Source organism: Dasypus novemcinctus, chromosome 3, assembly GCF_030445035.2.
Source record: "Dasypus novemcinctus isolate mDasNov1 chromosome 3, mDasNov1.1.hap2, whole genome shotgun sequence".
Lineage (NCBI taxonomy): Eukaryota > Metazoa > Chordata > Mammalia > Cingulata > Dasypodidae > Dasypus > Dasypus novemcinctus.
Window position 1 is genome coordinate 104,252,904 of NC_080675.1, and position 22,280 is coordinate 104,275,183.

At 39.3% G+C, this 22,280-nt stretch overlaps 1 protein-coding gene across 3 annotated transcripts in view; it reads right to left on the reverse strand.

The window, feature by feature from the left end:
• RYR3 (ryanodine receptor 3) overlaps positions 1-22,280 on the reverse strand; it is a 506,364-nt gene that overhangs the window by 387,680 nt on the left and 96,404 nt on the right. The window contains exon 1 of one of the 3 annotated variants that reach the window (XM_071214090.1): positions 9,501-9,630. The exons of the other annotated variants lie outside the window; for them this stretch is intronic. Within the exon in view, the coding sequence (XP_071070191.1) occupies positions 9,501-9,539 (39 nt within the window). The 5' untranslated portion in view covers positions 9,540-9,630. Of the gene's footprint in view, positions 1-9,500; positions 9,631-22,280 lie in introns of those variants that run through there. 3 annotated transcript variants of the gene reach the window in all.

Below are 22,280 nucleotides of genomic sequence, written 5' to 3' on the forward strand. Positions count from 1 at the left end.
TTCTCACATGAACTTAGTTTCATCAGAAACAGAATAATTAATATTGAGATGCATCTATGAATTAAACAGGCAATAGCTGTTATAGTAGCATTTTGTAAGTGATCACAGCTGAAGTGACAGGTGGGTAAGCAACATGAGTGGAGGTAACCAGAGACTCCTCTCAGCAATAAGCAAGTAGTTGTTATCTAAAATATATTCACATGTCATTCGATGATGCAAAAACCTCTCCAGGTCCACAGACAACTATGTCCCACCACAAAAGGGACAATGCTCTCCCTTTTGTTTTTAAAAATTTGATAAGCAATATATGACTACATACTGTGGTAGATTGAATCATGTCCTCCACAAAGATAAGTTCAAGTTCTAACCCCTGGTCCTGTATGTATGAACTCTTTTGTAAGAAGGATCTTCAATTTGGATGAGTCCAAACTGAATCAGAGTGGGCCTTAATGCAATATGGCTGAAGTTCTTATAAGCAGAGGAAATTCAGATACAGTCAATTAAGAGAAACCAGAGGAGGAGACACAAGGACACAGATCACATGACAGAGGACTGCTGGAAAGCCAACATCAGAATGTGACAGACTTTGGAAAAATCATGGCTTGCCAACACTTTGATTTTGGACTTCTAGCCTCCAAAACTGTGAGACAATAAATTCTTGTGGTTAAAGTCAAGCCATAGTGTGGTATTTGTCACTGCAGCACTGGCAAACTAAGACACATACTCATTAAACATTTTGAAGTATTTGAAAAAAAAGGCTAAATCCTCTATAAATCACCCTCTGTCCCTGGCTTCTCCTTTCCTCCCCAGAGGTAACAATCAGGCTTGTCTCCTTTTCCAGACCATGTACACATGTGCATATGTGTGTGCATTATATGAAATGTAGTCACAGAAACTATACAGTATCACAAAAGGGATAAATATGTTTACTTTTTTTTTTTTTTTAATACAATGTGTCTTAGAAATTCCTCTGTGATGAGCTGGATACAGATCTAGCTCATTTCCTTTAACTGCTTCATAGTTTCCTGTAGTATGGAAATGGACATTCTTATGCTTACCTCCTGCTAGATACACTGCAGCAGAAATGCTAGGTTTGACAGAAACTTCCAAGTCACCTTCTAAATTGTTGGCACCAATTTATAGTCCCACCAGCAGCATGTGAGAGACCTAGTCACCCCACATCCTCGCCTACTTCTAATAGTGTCAACATTTTTAAGACATTTTTTTTCAACCCCACTCACATTAGTCATTGGACTCCTGACTCTAGTTATTCCTCAAGGCAGGGATAGGAAAGATGGGCCTAAACAATGGATAAGAAAGCAATTTAGATCTTCTTCTCTGAGGCTACCAGCAGTTGGTGAGTTCATTAGCAGTCACATTTCTCAATAAAAATAGTATACACCTCTTCCTCCCTGGTGCTCTCTTATGCTGGAGAGAAATCGCACTCGTTTACCTGTCCATGTGCTCTCTCATCTTAGACCAACTCCTGGGCCACAAAGCCGGATAACCCTGCGTGCCTGGAGAACCTCTGGCTGAAGGGATATTAGTGAGCCAAAGTAATGCCTTTATACTGTTGTTGCTATTCCTATTTCCAAAAGAAACACTAATAACAACCTATCCTTTGAAAAGAAATCTTGTTTATGTCATATAATATTTAACAGAGTTTTGCTTTTCCAAAAGCCAACTGTCAGAACTACCCAGTCATTTTAAGTAGCTTCCTAAATTATTCATTGGATTTTTGTGATTTTCATACACATGTTCAAAGAGTTCTCAATAAATCTATTTATGTAAAATGCACAAAGGAAGAAGTCCCTTTAAAATAGTGTTTTGGGAGGGGATGTAGAGGAGTGTTGGTAGGGAAGCATTCAGAATTTTGAACTTCCTCTCTTCAAAGAACTTCATTAAAGCCCAGTAAAAACCTTAGCAACATCAATGGCACATTTTAACCAGTAAATTAGAGCACCATTAAAAAGGTTCTCTGATAATCAGGGTCTGCCTTTTAGAAGTTAAGAGAAAAAAAGACAGGAATCCTGTGGCAAGCACTATATGTGAAATTTATTATCTCAGATTTTTTGCCTTTTTCAGAAAAGGCGACTATTGCTGCAAGGAAGGCAGTTTATAAGAAAAAATTAAATCTCTTTCAGTGTAGTGATTCTTACATTTTGCTAATGGAAAAAAATGTCTTCTAACTTCCTGACAAATTTCCATGCCAACTCATAATAACTGAGTGGAAACAATGATAATTTCTCTGAGAACCCTGGTGGTGAGACTCTTAAAAACACTTAATACACAGTGAAAGACTTGCCTCCTTCATCACCTGTTTCAAAGATTATTCTAAGGGAGTGTCAGAAAACTTGGTGGGTCAGAGTGGGTGAAAAAGAGAAACAAATTCTTACAGTGAATTGTCACTAAATCTAAAGTATCTGTGATGGTTAAGCTGAGGTGTCTGCTTGGCCGGGTTATGGTGTCCAGTTGTTTGGTCAATAAAGAACTGACCTGATAGTTATTGTGATAAGATTTTGTGGACTTAAGTCACTAGTAAGTTGGTCACATCTATGGCTGATTACATCTACAATCAACTGAGATTGCTTTCAGCAATGAGAGATGTCTCATCCAATCAGTTGAAGGCCTTAAAAGGAGAAGTGATTATTTCAGCCGTCAGAAGGGAGAATTTCCACCTCAAATTCAGCCAGGCAGTTTCTCCTGGAGGAATTCATCAAAAACCTTCATCAAAGTTCCTACCTTGTGGCCTGCCCTGTGGAATTTGGACTTGACCATCCCCACAGTCCTATGATCCAATTCCCATAAAGAATCTCATAATATTTACATTATGTATATCATGTCAGTTCTGTTTCCCTAGAGAACTCTGACTAATACAGATTCAATTCTCTCCCAGGATGTCCAAGTCACTGGCCCTTTGGATGGTTTAAGGACTAGGTTCTTTTGGAGGTGCTGCTTTTTGGAATTCTCAGGCTTAAACGTTAAAGATTTTTGGCAGCTTGAGAGAAAAGAAAGGATAGGATGTCCAAATTGCACCACAGGTATAGGGTCGCATTATCTCAGGTGTTTGAAAATCTTTAGTGAAAAACCTAACATGGCACCCTGTAGAATCAGGTTACCAACTTTGGCTTTTCTGTTTCATTAAAATGTTTTTTCTAAACTACATTTGATTTTTCATTACTCAACTAACAAAATCAAATCACAAAAAAAGTTGACTAACTTAACTGTATGTAAGTGGATGCTAGAAAATAACAAGGAATCAGGAATCTTAGAATTGGAAGGGACCTGAGAAGTTATCTCATTCAGCTTCCTCTTCAAAGAGCGGAGAAAAAACCTGAATAAACTTAAATTAAGTTTTTGCTTCCACACGAGCATTTATGTTGTCTTAAATGGAAAGAGGAAGACCCAGAAACATGGGTCTGAGGTATTTGGGGTTTTTTTTTTTTGTTGTTGTTAACAAGGTAGAGGATTTTGTTTATCCAAGATATTTGGGTGAGCATTATTAAAATCTTCAAAGTACAGATCTTAATATCTGCACACAAAGACAACTTTCATAAAGGAAATTAAGGGAGGAAAAGATAAATCCTTTGAGTTGAGCTTGCTAACCTTGAGATAAGCACCCATTATTATTAATAATGAGTGCTCCTACATTAAGTATCATTGTGTGATTTGATACGGAATCGGTTTATCAACTAGAATACAATACAAAAGGGAAGGAAGAACCTGTACCATTGTACTACCTGTATGATGGGAAACAGGCTTACCTAGAAATTCTAGATGGTTCAGGAGTTTCAGGCTGGCCTTCTACTACTACAAGCCAAATGTGGTGAGGAATACAAAGACATGAACCTTTCCCCGGCGATGTTTACTATACACCAGGGTTTCTTAACTTTTTTGGTTACACAGATGCCTCTGCCTGTCAGGTGGAAACCACGGACCTCTTACTAAGTCTGCACTATACTGTGTATTATTTATAAATATATCACACCTGCACTAAATGTCCCCACAAGAATAATGTTTTTTTGAATTTCAATTCAAGCTCACATACCCTTTGTTAAGAACCCTGTTTTACACAGATAACAGACAACACAAGAGAGCTTTCTATACTGGATGAGTGGGATAGTCAAGGGGAGGAGCTGACAGAGAGAGATCTCTGTGACTAGGGAAAGAATGGATTTCAGAAAGGCTTCCCAAGACATTTCCTAAATGAGCACGTCTAGTTTACTCTAGACTGGCACTTTGCTTTTCCCTTTGGATCAGAGCTCCCTATCCAGAACGATACTGCCCAGGAACAGGGAGAGGAATACGCAGCCATTGTTACTTATTTAATTTAAATGTTAGATCTCAGTTTCATGTTTTATATTAGACCTTTTCATTGTGATGGCACTGATTGTGGCCTGGGGCTGCTTGGAGATGTGAGGGGAGCTTTGCACAGATGCACACACATTCACTTCAGGGAGAGCCACAAATAAACTTGCAGTGACATACTAGAATACAACATCTAGTCCAGAAAATAAAGCCAGTTGTTTTTTTATAAAGTCTTTACCTCAGAAAGTATTATCCAGGGAGGAGGGACTCCTAGTCTCATAAATGCACCAAGGAGAATACTCATAAGATGCAAAATTGCAGCTGTGAGTAGAGTTTTTTATTATTAACTACCAATCATCAAAGTTTCCATCTTTTTTGACTCTTTATCAGAAACATCTTATAACATCTTCCCTATAAAAGGAGGTTGGGGCCAAATCCAAGAAAAAGTAGAACATTAAATTTTGATATTACTATAGTTGTATAGAACCATTCACACATACCAGGAACTTGCTGTGTATTTTCCTCTGAATCCTTGCATCCGTCAGAGACGCTATCAATTAATGACTATGGTATCCAGCAAATAATTGTTTGAGCATGAAGGAATGACAAAAACTAGGCCTGAGAATCCCACCCTGGTTTCTAATCTTGGTTCTGCTACCAACCAGCTGATAATTTACTTAATTTCTATGAGCCTTTGTTTTATCCTTCTAAAACATGGTTGCTAATAATATCTTAGAGGGTTATTGTAAGGTTTAAATAAATTTATTTGTGTGCAAAAATATTCTATAAATGTAACTTTTGTATAGTTTTGTACCTACCACACTGCCTCTTGTACAAAAATATTACATAAGAAGAGGATGGCAAGGTGCCACTTTCAGGGACAATATCTTTAATGATTACCTAAAAAACTTGATAGTGACTATAGCCTGCTATCTTTCAAACTGAGGAATAAATGCCCCTCCTCAGTTCCAAGACTAAAGTATATTTTTTGGATGCAACATCATTTCAAATCTGGAAAATATAGCTAAAGCACATGAGTGACCACGGTGGATGCCTTCATTTGTCACATTTTCTTAAAAAAAAAGGAAGAAAAATTGTCAACTAAGCAATTTCAAAGTATTGACATCAAAGGATTTCAAAGTATTAATTCACTTCCTGATATTTACTTTATTATTCTCTTTTGCCTTGACAGTTAAGAAGCTCAGAACTAAGTTTGATGAAGGTTTTAACAAGAATACTTGGCCTATGCTTTTTGCTAGAACTTTTCCCCTGACACACGCTTGCTTCCCCTTTCATTAATATCTTTTCAAAAGATGCTCCTGAATTTGTAGCTTTCATATTAAGATCAGAGAGTCAGCGAGGCAGGTTATAAAAATATGAAGGAACATATCAACACATTTTATTTAAAAATAAAAATTGACAAAAATGGTGAGTCACAACCTAGTAGAAGCTTTAAACCAAACAGTGGGCACCATGTAACACACTATGAACCACATAGGGTTATTTTGACTGTTTGTTTGCATTTCAACCTATTGAAATCATTCTTTTGATTTTTTTGCAAACAGTTGGATTTCTCTTGTCTCTCTCATTTCAGATTTCACCAGAAATTCAGGAACTAATTCAGGACTATGAGTAGTCACATCTGCCAATCATTAAAAGCATTTTGGAAATACAGTGATGACAGAGGTTGGAATTTCCCAAGACCTCTCCAGAAAAAGGATAGGGATTATACAATTTCTCTTACTAGTTTCATATTCCTCAAGGTCATAGGAAATGCAGGGCATTTATGTTGAGAAGTCTCATAAACAGAAACAAAGCATTCAATTCTGTGTCTCTCTTAGGGGGGAGATTAAGTGATTTACTCAAAATAGGTATTCAACAGAGTTGTTGAATAAATAAAATGCTGTCAAGATCAACGTCAGCAAATAGGATTCATCTGAGGCTCACTTTTAAGAGGTCTAATGTTCATCAGTGTATGGCAACATAAAAAGACAGACAGGTTTCAAGATGAGGAAACTTTACCCACAATTCTAATCAACCATATCAAGCTTGACAACAATGGAGTGGGACTGGTTTCTATAAATGACTTGCGTAGGTAAAATAACTCTCATATTCTCATCTTGAGTTTGCCCCTATAGTATGCATAATAAAAATAAATAAGACATGGAACTGTCCAACACAGAAACATCCATATGACAAAAGATAATCACAGTCTTGGAGGTAAGGGAGCTATAACCCAGACTAGTATGTCAGATAAGGCTTCAGAGAGAAGGGGACTTTTTTTTTTTGCCTTTATTTTTTTAAGGTTACATTAAAAAATATGAGGTCCCCATATACCCCTCACCCCCCTCACCCCACTCCTTCCCCCATAACAACAACCTCCTTCATCATCATGAGACATTCATTGCATTTGGTGAATACATCTCTGAGCACTGCTGCTCTTCATGGTCAGTGGTCCATACCATAGCCCACACTCTCCCACAGTCTACCCAGTGAGCCATGGGAAGACATACAAAGTAGAAGGGGACTTTTTACAGGCTTGAAAGTCAATGACAAATTCCTTATTTACTGCTCAATGACACAGAGGGAAGAGTAGAACAAACACTCCATTATGGTTACATAAATGTGCCTGGCCTGTACTGGTCAGTAGATCAGGAAAGCAGAGGGAGAATGGGCCAAGTAGCAGATAAGGTTAGTCAACCTAGGCTGCAAAGGGCTTTGTATGGTCTGCCAAACAATTTGAACTTTATTTTGTAAAAAAGAAGAAATTCAAAGTGATCCAGAGAAGCCCCATAACCAGGTGTTTAGAAAGATAAGTCTGAGGGCAATGTAACAAGACCCCAGACAATTACTAAGCATGCCCTATGTACCAAGAGTATACCAAAGGCTTGGCATGCATTGTCCTCCCAATGGTCCTATGCTTTTCCCCAGTTTTTTTTTTTTTTTTCCGGCATGAGAATGGGGGTTTAGAGAGTTTAAGGGGCTTGTTCAAGGTGTTAGGCCTAGTAGTGGCAGAGCTGGGATGCAGACCAGGGTCTGATTCTGGTGCTCACGCCCCTACCTGCTATGTTCTGTCCTAGGCAGGAGAGGAAATCATAGGCAAGAAGAACTGTGGGAAAGCCACTGCTGCTGTCCAGCCCAGAGCCGAGGATGGTCTGTACCACGGCAAGAAAGAGGAACTTGTACAGCTAAGCATATTGGCATGGCCAAGAGATGCAGTTTAGCAAATGAATCCTGAACGCATTAGAGGGCATTGCTGAGCAATGGATTTTCTTGCTTAAAATTTTTTTTTTAAAGAGTGATCCAACTATAAGCCTTCACTTAGAAACACAATTCTGCAATTGAACATCAATTTTCCATCGCAAAAAAAGGAAGCCTCACGCTCTTAAGACACCTCATTAGCAAATATGTCTTCAAGCTTGGTAGTATTCACTAGAAAACATCTTTGTATCTTTGTGTATCCCCAAAGAAATGTGCAGTGTTGCCTCAGTTACTGCCAGATATATAAATGTAGCCCTCCTTGTCTATAGGTTTATGTTAAGCTTGGTCCCTGCTAGGTGAGAATGACAATATATGCAAATGAACCCGTTACTGTATGCCATCAAAATATGCTATTTGAAATTATTCAATGACTTCCAACCACCTACAGGCTAACATTTAAAGTATTTGAGGGCAGAATACAAACGCTTCCATGACATGGTTTTTATTTACCCATTTGAGTCCAAGTTCATCTTCCAAAATGCCTTTGCCTTCTAAAACTTCATGCTTCAGCATTACTGAAGACTCCCTGGATAGGTCAGCTTTTCTCATACTTCTCTGCTTGCCCATACTATACTGTGTGCCTAGAAAGGCCTCACTCCCTACCTTCATCATATGGCAAATGCCTAATTCATCAAGTTTCAGTGCAATGAAGCCTTTCCCTATGAGGCTTTACCTGAGTTTATTTATCCCTTCATTATAGAAATTGTAATATTCTAGTCGTTTATTTGTGTATCTAATGTCTACTCTACCTAGACTGTTATTTTATTAAGAAAAGGAAATAAGCAATTTTATTTCTCTCTGCATGGCCTAGTATTCTAAAAATGGTTTTAAAATAAATGGACAAAAGAGTAAGGCCCAGCCTTCATCTAGGGAGGGAAAAAGACTCTAATCATCCAAATTCCAAGAAATCACTCATCGGTGTTTCCTTGATATCTTTCAGTGGACACTGAATTTCAGGCATTAAGTAAAAGGTAAAACGAAGTCCAAAAGGCTGGAAAAGATCATCTACATTGATGAGATTATAAGAAATCCATATACTTCGGAACCTGAGGACATTGTCTGAGAAAGCAGGTAAGAAGTAGTTTATTGAAAATGTCTTCTAAGTGAAGTAGAATGATGCAATTATAAAGATGACAAGTTGAATTGCAATGAAGGGAAGCAAAATCTGAAGTAAAAATGCTAGTAATCATCAAATATTACCAACCTTATATGGATAATCTGATTATTCTTGTCACTAAAGATATTTGTCCACATTTTATGCGACTAAATTGACCTTATTTATTTAAAATCTACTGACTTTCTTTGTTCTGCTTCAAAATGTATGTGATAATTGGATTTTGAAACTCTACCTAACAGATGGAAGTAATATACAAATAGGGGATTTTCTAGTCATCAGAAAGATATGCTTATGAATAAGAATTAACAAACTGATACTCTGATTGATAAGCAGCCATGAATTTGTCAGCATAAATTAGTTCAGGTCAAATCAACCTTCATGAGCATAGTTAAAAGTGAGAATTTAGTCCTTAGGGTTGAGAATTTTAGGGTTGGGAATTTGGGGTGCCTCATTATGACTCTAGCATGGAGTTCTATGAATCCTACCCCCCTTCCAAGACAACGCCCTTCTTTGTCCCCTTTAGAAGTCTGCACGGTTGTGATGCTCTCTAGATTTCTTTTTTCATCATTTAGGTAATTTCAGCTCTACTCAGTTTTGTTTATTTTATACAACCCCCATTTATGTCATCACTTCTTTTAGAAAACTCATTCTATATCCCCAACTGGCAACTTTAAAATAAACTATTGACCACTTATAAATTGGAAACTACTTAGTATCCATGATCTGAGTGGACAGGAATCACCACTGAAGACAAGCTTATTGAATTTCTACCTCCCCTGTGCTTCTCTGGTCCTTCTAAAAGACTTACACTTACCAGCATACTAGATCCTATCCGGAACAGAGAATTAGGCATGACGATCAAAGTTCCATTCTGCTTCTTCAGTGCTGCTTATAACCAGTCAAGGGTAAGCCTGAGCCATTGCTCCACTCTGGCAGCCACAGCCCTTCCTACTCTTGGAAGTGCCTGGTGTTCTGTGTCTGCTTAATGGAGGAACCACCTGATACCACCAGAGCAGGCACCTAGCTGGTCTTCAGAGGCATTCCAAAGACAGATGAGCTGGACTCTGTCATGATCCAGTCCCCAAAGGCCAAGCTGAGGAGTTTACCTAAAGGTCATGCCACATTTCATCACAACCTCACAGAGGCTTTTAAGGTGTGCATTTCAGAAGGACATGGCTTGGCCTAGTCCTAAATGCCCAGGGATTGAGAAGGCTCACATATGCCCTTCAGCAAGTACAAATTCTAAATCCTCACTCAGATGCTCCCCATTTCTCACACACCAGCAGGCCAGACCATGTTGCAGCCAATGCTGAAGCAGGATAAGGTGGTGGGGTCCACAGGAGGCCGAAGCCCTACGCTTCACCTCCTAAACTATCACCCTGACTTGATACAATGTGCGCACCTGGGAGAGTTAGTCCCTCCTCTGAGTCCCTGCATTCCCAGCTTTAATATATGCACATAAATCATTTGTATTTGAAAAGCGGGCCCCAAAACTAGTATTATTAAGAACTGATCATTACACCATAAGGGCCAGAAACTCGTACTTTATTAATGACTAAGATCGGCTCATGAGCCTGGCCTCCCTAATAAGCTGCCCACACCTGTTCTCACTACTGGCAGGGCTGGGCTGAGCAGCCTAAGTCCTGGGGCGTGGTCCCCTTGCTTCTCTTCCATTTGAACTCCCTGGGTAGTTCATGAGAATTGAGCACCAAAGAGACAGCAGCACAGCAGGGTCCTGAAGAGATTGAGGGCTGAGGCCAAGCCCACAGAAACAATAATGGGAAAACACACTCGTGGTTGAAGTTAAAAGATTTTAAATTGCCTTTTTTTTTTTCAAGAATAGGTTCTGTTTATTCTGTGGTAAATTGGAATGAAAAAAAAAAAAAAGATAACACTTCACTCAGGAGCAATGTGTAAACTAATGGTAAGTCAAAGCCCTGAATGTCTGTCTCCAAGTCTTTTTACACTCTGGCTGCTATCTGTCCATTGTAGCAAGGAAAATACTTTTCACAGTCTTGTGGTTTTGAAATGCCATGTCCTCCTCATGTATGTTTTTTGTTTAATTTACAGTATTGTAAGCATAAACCTTTAAGCACCACCAATTCTGTGAGAAGGGATGGGCTCAGCCTGACTACTAAAGGACTTAAAATCAGGAAAAAGTTGAAAACCAACGTACAATTTCCCTGCTGCCCTCCCCCATTCTGCATTAACCTTGCCCCTCTCCTAATTAAGGAAGTTCCTTTTTTATAGGGCATCTTTACTGAGACATACGTCACATGACCACATATTCCACCCTTTAAAAAGTGTACAATTCAGTAATTTGCAATATGTTCACATAGTTGTGCAACATCTACCACTGTCTAATTTTAAAATACTTTCATCACCTCCAAAAGAAACCCCATACCTATTAGCAGTGACTTGCCCCTCTACCTTCTCCCTAGCCTCTTGACAACTAATCTACCTTCTGTCTCTATGGATATGCCTATTCTGGACTTTTCATATAAATGGACATAAAATCTGGAGCCTTTTTGACTATTGCCGCTCCTTTTCCATCTTGCCTGCACACTCTTCTTCCTCTCGCCTTCCCTTATATGGAGCATGCTTTGGGGTTCTCTCCCTAGGCCCTCTGCTCATTCCACTCTACATTTCTTGCCTAGATAATCTCATCTGCCCAAATGGATTTGAACCTTCTGCTGGAGATTCTAATCTTTATCACCAGCCTCGATCTCTCAATTGGGCTTCTGACCCATATATCTAACTGCCTATTGGGCATCTTTTTTTTGAGTTTCTCACAGATATTTAAAGTTGAAGGTCTCTAAGAGCATGCTCATTGTCTCCTGCCCATCCCTCAAAGCCTCTTCCATTGTTCCTTTTCTCACCATTGACCTGGGTTTCAGAACCAGATATCATCCTTGCAGCCTCTCTGCTTTGCTTTTTTCTCCCATCAAATTATCACCAAGCCCTTCTAACTCTTTCCCAAACAATCTAGATGATCTCCATTCTCAATGTCATCCTAGTCCAGGCCATGGTTTTAAAATTAGCTCACTATTAGACACTTCCAGTCAGTTTCTCTGCATTCAGTCTTGTCTTCTTCCAGTCTATCACTATCTGATCAGATCAGCTCACTTGTGTAAAGCCCTTCTAAATACCTGGCACAGTCTACAAGATCTTCAAATATCTGGCCTCTGCTTCTCTTTCCAATGCCATCAACTCTAAGATTCAGCTTTCGTTCAGTTCCTCCTCTAACTCATTATGATCTCTCTTACCTCCAGGCCTTTGTTCCAGATAGAATGAACAACATGCATAATCACTCCTCTCAACATGCCAAATTGTTTGACCTTTATCCTGACTAACCCACACAGGTCTCACACATCTTTTCTTTGCAAAATTTTCCCCAACTAAGCACCATACCAAGAAAAGATTTGGTCTTCTGTGTTACTATGACACCTTTTGCTGTCATAGCATTTTTCAGATTATTTGAATCATCTTGTTTTCTTGCTTCTATTTTCCACCAGACTGTGAGCTCTGGGAGGTCACTCACTGTGTATCCCCAGTCTCTAGCACACTGCCTGGTACAATTCATGTGTTCAAAAAGCACCTTTATTATAGAATCACAACTTATCATTTGCAACACACAGGCAATGGGCATGGTGGAATTTCATCTTGCCAACAGTAGGTACTGATCCAGAATATGTTGCTTTTTCATTTCTCTTATCTGAGTGTATTTCATCATAGGTCATTACCAGAAGTGAATAGCTTCCTTTCTTAGGCAAAGAACTAGGCAAATAACTCAAGACATCAGTTCGATTTTAAAAATTTAATTCCTTTCTTATTTCTGAAGAGAAGGAAAAGAACATGCTGCAAATTGAGAGATCTGATTCCAGTGCTCCATCTGTCCCTGACATTGCTTTGCTTTGCTGAAACCGACTTCTTTGTGCCTTAACTTCCTTATCTGTAAATTGAAGACTATAAACCCTATCTTCTCAAGATGTTGCAAGAACTAATAAGAAGAGATAAGAAGGTACCACAACTCTGAAAGGAGTGCCTTACAAGAAATTCAATGGATCCACCTAGCTCTTCCATGTCGCTATAAAAATATTAGTCAAATTTAACTACCAATACAAGTAATGTCACAAGCACGAATTGCATGGACATATAAACATCATAGATGTGAAAGCCCAAGGTTGCTTGCTGAATGCCCAACCTCCTGAAACTTTGATTCTTTTATCTCTTGGTTGCTCAGCTGCATGAACGGAGGAAACCAATTCGATTTTTTTTTCAGACTTGTTAGATGAGCAACACAGCCATTTCCCCTCTTCCGCCCCTCCATGAAACCCAAATTCTTGAAAGCAAGGCTCTTTTCTAAAGGAGAAAGTGTGATTATAGTAACACGTTAAGGACTGCTGTGGAAAGTCACCTATTGTCTGATAAATTCATAATTACAGGTTGCATCTCCGTTCTCTTAGAAGCACCATAACAGTCTCTTAGTTTTTAATTCTGCTGGTGGAGAGGAAGACTTTAAATCATTTAGAAGGCCAGCTGTGTTGTACTTCGGCTGGGAAATATGAAAGTTCTCAAGTGTGCTTGGCATATATTCTGGGCTGAAGCATACGCTGCTTATGCAGGCAAAATGTCCTTGTACTGCAGATGCCTGGGGAAAGTTCCATGGGGATTTTATACATATATAATACATCAGCACCAGCTCCCTCACTGATGTATCACTTTTTCTTTCTGTTTCACATCTTGTAAATGGGCACCAATTCAACTTAAAATCATACCACCATAGAATTTTAGAATTAAAAGGAGCCTTAGCCATATTCAGATCTAATGCCCAAGTATTAGAGGTAAAAAAAATGAAGCCCAGAAAGCGTAAGAGAATTTTACATGTGCATGTTGTCAGGTAAAGATACTATTTGTCTTAAGTTTTCAAGAGTTCTGTACCAGGAAGATAATTTCTTCCTTTACATCTTTTCAGACTAAAGTCCAAATAAAAGCATATATATATTTTTTAAGAAGGACAAGTGCCTAAATACTTACTATTGCATGTGATTAGAGACAGTAGAGTCCCACTGATTGCTTCATAGCACAGAGCCCACCTCCAAGAGCTAGTACCAACCTTCCTACTTGGAAATGATTCCCTGCCTCTTCCAGGAAAGCTGACAGCAAGTAGAAATAGGACTGACAGCACTATGCTGCTCATTGCATGTTAAAGAACTGATGACCTGCTGTGGCCCTGTTACTCACCGAAAGAAATCCAGAACTGAGAGTTTCGGCAAACTTTAACTTTACAGAGCTTTTTCTAATTTAACTTCCCTCCTTTGCCTAATTCTTGGTTCCTGCCCCTGCCCATGCCTTCTTAGTAACCTTTCTCTGTTAATTATTCCCTTACTGTCATATCTTGTTTCTCTGCTTCTACTTTGTCCTTCACTCCTGCTCACCAAAGGTTTAAGCCTCCCTTATCTTAAAACACAGGGCAGAATGGCTGTGTGCCAGTTCCATGCCCTTCCACCAAAAACTACTGACCTTTCTGCCTTTTCCTGCACCTTCAAGCTTCTAGAAATCAGGAGTCATCTTTTCTCATTGCTGACTATGCCTTATATCCATTTCCTCCCTAACTAACTGCATTCAGGCTTCTTCTCTCACCATGCCCACCGGTGGCCCAGAGCCTTGAAGCAAGTCAGTTTCCAAATTCTGTTTTCTATACCACCTAAACAATTACTGAATGTGTCATTTTGTCTTCATCCTTATTCCCAGGCATGAGAAGTTCAGGGTCTCATACCTCTTGACAGTGCCTTCTGCTTGGCCTTCCTGCTCCTTCTAACTCTTACCTTTCAGAGTCAATTATACTGCTTCCAGAGTTCATTTTCTTAAAATACAAATCTGATGTTGCTTCCTGTTCAAACACCATCAGTGAGTTTAGGCTAACTTTATTCTCAAAATTATATTCTTTTGGATAAAGTCCAGTTTCCCCACTAATTTTCCAGTATCATCTTTCTCCACTCCCTCCCTACCTCCTCTCCCCTCAAAACTCTGGCTGGAACCCACTTTGCCCAGGCCTTCCATGATTTGGTTTCCCTTATGTTTCTTCTCTCCTTGGAATATTTTCCCCCATTTCCTCCCCTGGTATATTTCCACTCTTCCTTTAAAGTTGTAGTTCAAATAACTCTTTTCTGAAGCCTCTTCACTCCCTGGCTTACAGTAGTCATTCCCTCTCGCTCTCCATTCTCTGTACTCCTAAAGTTCTGGTATACTTCTCTATCACAGATAGTACTTAACATACTGAATTTCATTTATTTTCTTTTAAAAGAAGATTATCTCATCTACCAAATGGCAAGCTGCTGAATGTAGAGAACATACTGAAATTTTATTCATCTCTGTAACTTGGATACCCAAGGACACACAAATATTAAATGAAAGAGAAAACAAAAAAATAGAAATGTTTTAAAATATTTTACAAATGTATACACACATGAATATCTAGATTAGCTTTGTCTTACAGAAATCTAACGCCAACCACATATGTAATTTTAAATTTTCTAGTGGCCACATTAAAAAAGGTAAAAAGGAACAGTGGAATTATTTCAATAGTATATTTTATTTAAGCCAATATTTCCAAAATATTATCGTTTCAACTTGTAATCAATAAAATGTTATTACTGAGCTATTTTTCTTGCTATCTTTGAACTAAGTCTCTGAAATCCAGTGTGCATTTAAACTAACCACATATCTCAATTTAGACTGGTCACATTCCAAGTGCTCAACAGCCACATGTGGCTAGTGGCTACCATATTGGACAAGGCAGATAACCATGTGCATGCACATATTCGAGTGAGTGCCTGCATATTGGGCTGAAATTACCAAAGCACAAAATTGTTTGCAGGTATATTGGTAAACCACAGAAAACTGGTTATTAAAACTTTTAAGTACCTCTCAAGATATGGAAGTCCTATCACTGATTCTGAGTCGGTATTCAAATATAATCCATCTAATTTCACCCTTACTCAAAGTATTAGGTAAACTGTCTTCCTTAGTCTGAGCCAGAACTATTTTGTTAGTGATTTTGAATTTTAAGCAAAATATCTATGGGGATCTCCAGATCCTAAATACTTTGGGAATCACAGTCTTCCTTGTTCTCTTTCATCTCCAAGACTTTAGCTAAATGGACCCTGGACATAATGCAACTTTCTACCTCTAGCTTATCATAGCACTTTCCAAACCACTTTAAAAATCACAGCTCAAAGGCAGTATTTTAGGAAATCTTCAGTTGGTCAACCCCTTTAAGAACCCACTTTTTCTCTTTGGTAAGATTTTTGCAAATTTGTCATGTAATACTTTTAAATTAATGAAAATTTTTATAATTTTTTACTGTAATCCATTAATTTCTGTTGATTAGTGTAGGAGTAGAAAGAAATCTTGAAGATATCAATAATATATTTATGTATGGCAAATAGGTGATAGAGAGGCTCATTAGGCAAATTGGGTATTCATTTTAATACTAAACAAATATGGTAGAGTCCACCTTCAATACATATGAGAGAGGTATAAATGTGTAAATCTTCCCCAAAAGCTCCCCAATGGCCTATCCTGGTACTTGGAATTCCCTCTCCTGACTTTGCAAGAATAGCCAGTAAGAACCTTTTCAAGCATAAATATGACAACACTCTAAGTTATTAACACATTATTAACCACAGCATAAGTACAGGTGGAGAATCAATCCCAGACATATGGGGAACAAGACAAGTAAGTTTTGATGGGGATGTTGGCTGGAAACTTATCAGGACATCAGGAGAGGGAGGGTCTCATGGGGAGCGGGACACGAGATGGGAATCTTGGTCATCAGTGGAGAGGCACTTAAACACATTTTGCCTTTTTCATCATGTTGTGTGGGGCTGGCTCTGAAACAGACTGGAAAAGGATCTCTGGCCTGTCCAAAATCAAAGGTCTGTAGACCATCCTCTCTTTTCATCAGGACTATGGCCTCTGCCAGCTGCCCTCCTCCTGCCCCTAAATGAGGAGAGCAGTGTCTTCTGACCCTCAAGCCTGCCAAGAAGGCTCTGGGGGCAGTGCACAAGCTTAGAGGCATCGAGGGCTGTACTATCCGCTCTCCCCACTTTTCCACACATGGCTCTTCCACTAGGAATAAAACTGTTCTCTGCTTTGGTTTCAGAGTTCTTTCATATACTTTTGGAAATCACACTTGTTATAGTATCACTTTGTAATGTCAGCCTTTGAAAAAGTTGCTAAAACACAATGAACTCCTGCCCAAGACATCAGTCTTTTGAGAATCATCTAAATTAGCAAGAAGAGTTTCTAGACTATACAAGTGTGTTTTTACCAGATTTCCTGGGAAAATGTGTTAGTGCCTTTTCCCAAAGGGCACAAGACCCTTCCTAAAAACACAAATGCCAGAACTCAGGAGGTTACAAGAACACCTTATTTTTTCCCTTCAAAACAGGGGAATCATTTTATATATGAAACAATATCCTCAGTATTAAAAAAATCTTAATTGTCAAGATGTTACACATGTCTTCTAGGCCCAGAAATGGGTAGGCCATTCCTATGCTCTAGAAGAGCACAGCAACAGAAAGGTGAAAAAGCCAAGCTATGCAATCTTATTTTCTCATAGAGAATCCTTTTCTCATTATCAACACTCAACCCAGCTGCCATCCCCCAGGAAGACTGGCTTTCCTCCTCCTTTCTGCGACATAAATGCATACAAATGTGGTTTTTCCATTTAACGAGCAAATCTGTTTGCAAACAGGAAGCTGCAGAAGTGGGAGGGTGTGAAAAAGGCAAAGGAGAGGACAGTTCTGAAAAATTCAGCAGTGGAGTGAGAGCCTGATTTAGCCACACTACTCAGCTTCAGAGAGTTACAACCAAACCACTCCATCTCGAGGAGTGCAGGAAAAGCCTGAGTCCCATCCTCCTGAGCCCTCCTTACAACTTCTAGCCCTGACGGGAAAGCATGGGGCTTTCCTCTCCTCTCCCCAGAAGGCAGGAGACCTCTGCCAACAAACATGATTAGGGTAGCTGCAAAGTGATCCTACTGGTGACAACCAAGTTATTTGATGGAAATTCACACACCACCACCTGCTGCTTCTCTAAAGGCCTTAAATAGAGCCGGGGTTTCCGTTGTCAGCTCACTCCCCTGGGAAGAGAGGCATCAAAGCCCAGATCCAGATTGGGAACATAACTCTGGCACCCATAAGAGGTCACCAGCAAGTCAGTGCCCAGAACAGTCCGTGGCCTTCCGAGCCTCAGGCCAAAGGGGTTATTACATTCAAAAGCTGCATTCCGTTATCAGAAATTTCTAAATCTACTCAAACTACAAACACATAACCGTATCGGAGGGAGAAAAGTCACTTCCTTTCCATGATCATATTTATTATCTTTAATTTGCCTAAGTCACTATTTTCCTGAACAAAAAGTCTAGTGAATGGCAACAACAGGTGAAACTGACACATAAGAAACATAAATTTGATATTACATTCACAGTAATATGAGATTCCTTGACACACAACTGTGACAAATTCTTTCACAGGGGTTCATTTGGCCCTAAAATGTCTTCATAGAGATGATCAGTACAGAAAATATCCAAACGATAGGAAAGAAAACCTGGAAATTCATAAGGTATCTGACATATACTCCTTACTTTTTGAGAAGGGATGGCCACCAGCTCAGTACCTGAAAGCCATCACTATCTCACCACAGGGAAGAGATCTGTTCAGAGACACGATTTTCTAACAAAAACATAGGTGCCCTGAAAGCTCTAAAACCTCCCAAGTCTTCATGACCCTTTGTGTTTGAGCAGCAATAAAAATTAACTCTTAAATGAAAGTTGATGTTGTGGTAAGTTTTATAATTCAGATTTTGGCAGCTTTGCTGCTAATTAACTGGAAATTTAAAAAACCGTCTTCAGAGGACTTCAACAATAGAGCAGGTACTGAGAACAGGCAGCACTGCTTCTTCACCATGCCTACACTCTATTTAAACCAACACATCTTATTCTTTCTCATGTCCACATGTGGTCACATAAACTTTTCTCAGTATAGTGTAAATTTGAACAGAATTTATATATTTGTTTGCTTTAATACTTGCAATTACATATGCTTGCCTTCAGACTTCTTAAAGGTGGGGAGCACATTTGCCTGTGTCATTTAATACCCACAAGATCCCAAGACGGCAGCCAAGTGTTATGTAGACAGAAGAAATGTATTATTGAAAAATTAGTCTGGAAATCTCAGCACTTTTCTCAGGGGCTATGATAGTTTGGAGCTGTATGTACCCCAGAAAAATATGTTCTTAAACCTAATACATTGCTGTGGGTGTGAACTCATTGTAAATAGGACCTTTCCATGAGGCTACTTAAGGTAAGATGTGAACCAGCTGAATCAGAATGGGTCTTAAGCCTATTACTGGAGTCCTTTATAAGCAGAATGAAATTCAGAGAAACAGAGAGAAAGTCAGAGAGGGAACAGCCAGTAGCTGAACATCAATAAAACCTGGAAGAAAAGCGAAAGACCAGGAGATGCCACCATGTCCTTGCCATATGACAAGCTAAGGACCAAGGATCTCCAGCAGCCAGACACAGAATATCATAGTCTTTGGGGAGCATACATCTCCTTGATGATGCCTTGATTTGGACTTTTTCCTAACTTCAAAACCATGAACCATTAAATTCCTATTGTTTTAGCCAGACTACTGCATGGTATTTGCTTGAGCAGCCAATGAAACTAAAACAGGGCTGTTTTAGTTTGCTAGGTTGCCAAAAGCAGATACCATGAAATGGATTGGCTTTTAACAGAGGGGATTTAATTAGTACAGTTTCAAGGCTGAGAAGAATGTCTAAATCAAGGCATCATCAGACAATGCTTTCCGCTGAAGACCAAATGCCAGTGATCTTGGCTTCTTCTGTCACATGGCAAGTCGCATTTGCTAGTTTCTCCCTTGTCTTATGGAGCTCATTGTTTTCAGCTTTGTGCTTCCACAACTTTCTCTCTCTGTGTCTAAATTTAATTTTCTTATAAAGGACTCCAGTAAGAGGATTAAGGCCTACCTTGGGTCATGCCGTAACTGAAGTAACCTAACCAAAATGCTCTACTTACCATAGGTTTACACCCACAGGAATGGATTAGCTTGAAGAACATGATTTGCTCAGGGTACATATAGTTTCAAAATACTACAAGGGGTTTAGTAAAATAACCTCAGGTGTAGGTAAGCAGACTTTCAAACAGCTGAAAATACAAGAAATCCAGGCATGATTTGCTGAGAAGTCAGGTGCCAGCAGGAAGCCAGCTTCTAAGCCAGTGACCAAGGGTGGCAACAGTACCCTGCTGGCTCCCCACACACTGCAGTGCTGTTTGGGAGCCCAAAGACCACTCATATCACTTCGAGTGACTGAAACAACCTACAATGGGACAACAAACTTTTCTGAGAATGTTTACATCTCAATTCCAACTTACCCCCACATTTCAATTACAGCAAGACAACCAAACGCTCAACACTATTCATTGCTTTCTGAAAAATGGCTTTCTTCACCTGACAAGCTTTTCTTCTTGAATCTATTATGGATGGCTGGTCCTATGTTTGAATAATGAGGATGAACTTTAGTGACAAAAAAATTTTGTGTAAACCTGTAACAAATAATTTGCAACATCTTGACATGCAGGGAATAATTAATTTCTACTATGAAGGCTACCTGCTTTTTTATTCCAGTTCATCTTAACTGATTCCAAATTAGGGATCCCTGGGCCTGTCAAGCCAACTATTCTGAAGAAGCAAAGTCTCAAGTTCAGTTTTTTTAAAATACATAAGGAGCAATAATGTCAACGAGTCTGATGAACTGGTAGACCAGGACCAAATATCTTCTGCTTAATCAATACTGTGACACAGAATCCCTAAACTGTATTCTATTGGCCAGTTATACAATTCCTCCCACTCTCACTTATCACTTTACACAGTCCCAAGTCATGTGATACTTAGTTTTTCTATGTTCAAAATCAGACAATGAATAAAGGAAATAATCTCTTTGAACTTGAACTTCCACATTCTTTGGGGTTTATACCTACTTTGGACTGCCCTACTCTAAGGAGATGTTTTAAATCCTGGATCACTGATTACTGGACCCTGGTTCTTTCAAGAGTCTCCCAAGTTATGGGGAAGAGCCCAGTAATCATGTGGGCAGGCAAGGGTGAAGAATTCCCTCCCCATCCCAGGCCAGAAGATGAATGACGAGTAGCATTTACTGACACACTTGAACATCTTGTGCATTTTTAGTCTACAAGAGAAGTTTTTGTTTCCCTCTAGAAGGTGGGTCTTAAATGCAGGTATTTTTCAGGCTTAGCTAGAACACAAAGAACGAGAAATTCCCCACATAGTGTCTCTTGTACTTCACCTCTGGTCTAGATGGAATGAAAGGCCAGATTTACCCTCTCGTCTCAAACAACTAAAACAATCAAAAGGATAAAACACTTTATGAAACAATGATTTTCAAAATGCCAAACAGCTGACAATGAAGGAGAGTGAGACCCAAGAAATAAGAAACCAATGAGGTGAGCCCTACAATTATCCCAGCTTTCTGCCTTGCAAGGATTCTAGGCTGTGGCATGGGGAGCTTGAGTAGAGGCGGCAAGCTGAGGAGACCAAGGCAGCTAGTATTCACAGGACAGAGTACCAGAGAGGAGAGAGCTGCACAGAGAGAGGACTCTAATAGCATTTCTGTAACAAGAGAGCCTGTCTGATATTTCTAAGGAGACTATTGTTACCTAGGCCATTGGCCAAACCAACTGGGTAATGAGTGTTTGGATATTCTCTGACCATTAGTGGTCTCTGATAGAAAGGCCATTGGTAAGCAACCAAAAATTGAAACTTTCCTGCATTTTCAAAAGTCTTGTATTATGAAATTTAGGATCCATTTGAATGGCACACTGCATAGGAAGTTGTTTTTTCTTGATAACTTATCTCTGGATATGCGAAGGGTACCTTTCTAGTCATGACTCACTTTGAGTATGTAGATGACTATATATTTTAAAGATCCTTTTCTCTATTCTACAAGAGCAGCAACTAAGGTTGAGATCAGAAATGTTCCAAGTTTAAGTACTATGCTCCTAAGGAGGGTAGCCAGGACAGAAGAGTCAAGCAAGGGAAGGAGAGCGCAGTCCAGATGATATTGTCTAAATCCTCAGATCAAATGGGTCTGAAGCCAGCAGCATCACTTATACTACCCAGTTACTCGTTAGCAAGTAAGTTACCCTTTTTGCAAGCTCATTTGCGTCGGGTTTCTGACTGTTGTTACTGAAGGAACCTTGGTTAATCTACACCATTACTCTTTACTGGTAGGATCCACTTACTTATAAGGACCAGGGGTTTATCAGATGAACTGACTACTATGCTTTCTACCAGAGAAAGTATTTATTGAACACTCATTATACACTGGTTAAAGGAAAAGGTCAGCATAAAAGAGAGGCTTCATGGTTCTCAGAATTTGCTCAAGCCTTTTTTGTTCTACTATGAAGGCCAAGACTAAACCTCCCACAGTCCTAGAAACTTCTATAGCAGACTAGAATCTTGGCCAAATACCTCAGCAAAAAGTCCT